This window comes from Gekko japonicus, unplaced genomic scaffold, assembly GCF_001447785.1.
Source record: "Gekko japonicus isolate JY-2015 unplaced genomic scaffold, Gekko_japonicus_V1.1 scaffold7658, whole genome shotgun sequence".
NCBI lineage: Eukaryota > Metazoa > Chordata > Lepidosauria > Squamata > Gekkonidae > Gekko > Gekko japonicus.
In genome coordinates, this window is record NW_015175605.1 from 4,651 (window position 1) to 5,971 (window position 1,321).

At 54.7% G+C, this 1,321-nt stretch overlaps 1 protein-coding gene across 1 annotated transcript in view; it reads right to left on the reverse strand.

Moving 5' to 3' along the window:
* Nucleotides 1–461: 461 nt before the first annotated feature.
* The window catches only part of NUDT2 (nudix hydrolase 2), an 8,710-nt gene continuing 7,850 nt past the window's right edge, over nt 462–1,321 (reverse strand). The window contains exon 3 of the mRNA XM_015426050.1: nt 462–827. Coding sequence (XP_015281536.1) covers nt 514–827 — 314 coding nt within the window. The 3' untranslated portion in view covers nt 462–513. The remainder of the gene's footprint in view (nt 828–1,321) is intronic.

Genomic DNA, 1,321 nt, shown 5'->3' on the forward strand with positions numbered 1-1,321 from the left:
GGCAGATCACGAGAAAGGGAGGGCAGGAAGGGTGGCATCAGGGCTTAGTTCTCGTGGCCCTTTCTTACGTGCCCAGGGAAATGCCGATTGCCACTTTGGGGTCAGGAAGCCATTGTTCAGGCCAGTTTGGCCAGGGGTCCTGGAGGGTGATGGGGTTTTTTTTTGCCCTCTTCTGGGCCTGGAACAGGGGTAACTGGGGGGGTGTGGGGGGGAGGGATTTGTGGATTTCCTGCATTGTGCTGAGGGTTGGACTAGATGACCCTGGAGGTGCCTTCCAACTCTATGATTCCATGAAATCCTATGTGGCTACCAGAACAGATGGCAGTAGGCACCACGTTGGAGACCCCTGGGCTAAATGCCTGACTCTGAGAATCTAGTGGAATGGAAGCAGGACATATCAATGCTACCTTTGTAGGAAGAGACTTGAATTTTTTTGACATTCTGTTTTTTATTCTCACGGCATTAGCAGCCCGAGTCTCCTCGAAAACACCTCCTCTGATCCCTGCAGGGCGTTCACGCCCGGGAACAGAGAAACTGATCGGCCTCCCGTATTGCGGCCTGCATGTCCTGATACCCAGAGAGCTCACAGGCCTCCTTGAGGGCCAGCCAGCGAAAGGCCTGGTGCTCTGAAGAGAGTCGGATCTCCGCGTGGTTGTCTTTCATTTCCGCCAGCCAGTAGATGACCGTTTTGGGCTTGCCTCGAACGGTATAGTTCAGTTCCTTCTTAAAGCCTTCTAGGACGGTGAACTGGCTGGCGTCCAGCCCCGCTTCCTCCTGGGTCTCCCGGAGGGCTGTCTGTAGGTCGTCTTCTCCTGGGTCGACATGACCTGATATGGGAAGAGAAAACACAGGGCTCAGAAAAGCAAACAGAGCGCCTTTGGCTTACCCTGGGGTCCTAGAGCGGTGGCACAGAGGATTTATCCTCTGATTAGTAACATCTGAGCTGAACAGTATGGCTGTCAGTTCTAGCCCCGTGTTGGTGTGAGCTATCAGCCTTGTCCCTAGCTCGCCGTCCACCCAGCGGTTCGAAAGCTTCGGCGAGTAGATAAAATGGGTACCACTCCTTAGAGAGGGTGGGCACACCAAAGACCCCCCTGGTGGGGGAGGTGTTAGCCGGCGACCAGAATGCTCAGCAAAAATCTCTTCGACTCCGAGAAGCCTGTAATGGGCCGTTCCGGCCAGGCGGTGGCAGTGCGGCGCTGCAAGACCTGGAGAAGCTGACGTCATCTAGCCAAGCCGAAGTGAATATGCCGACGGAACACGTCTGACCCTGCAGCTGAACAAACCCTCGCCGACTGTGAATGTTTGTGATTTAAAAGAT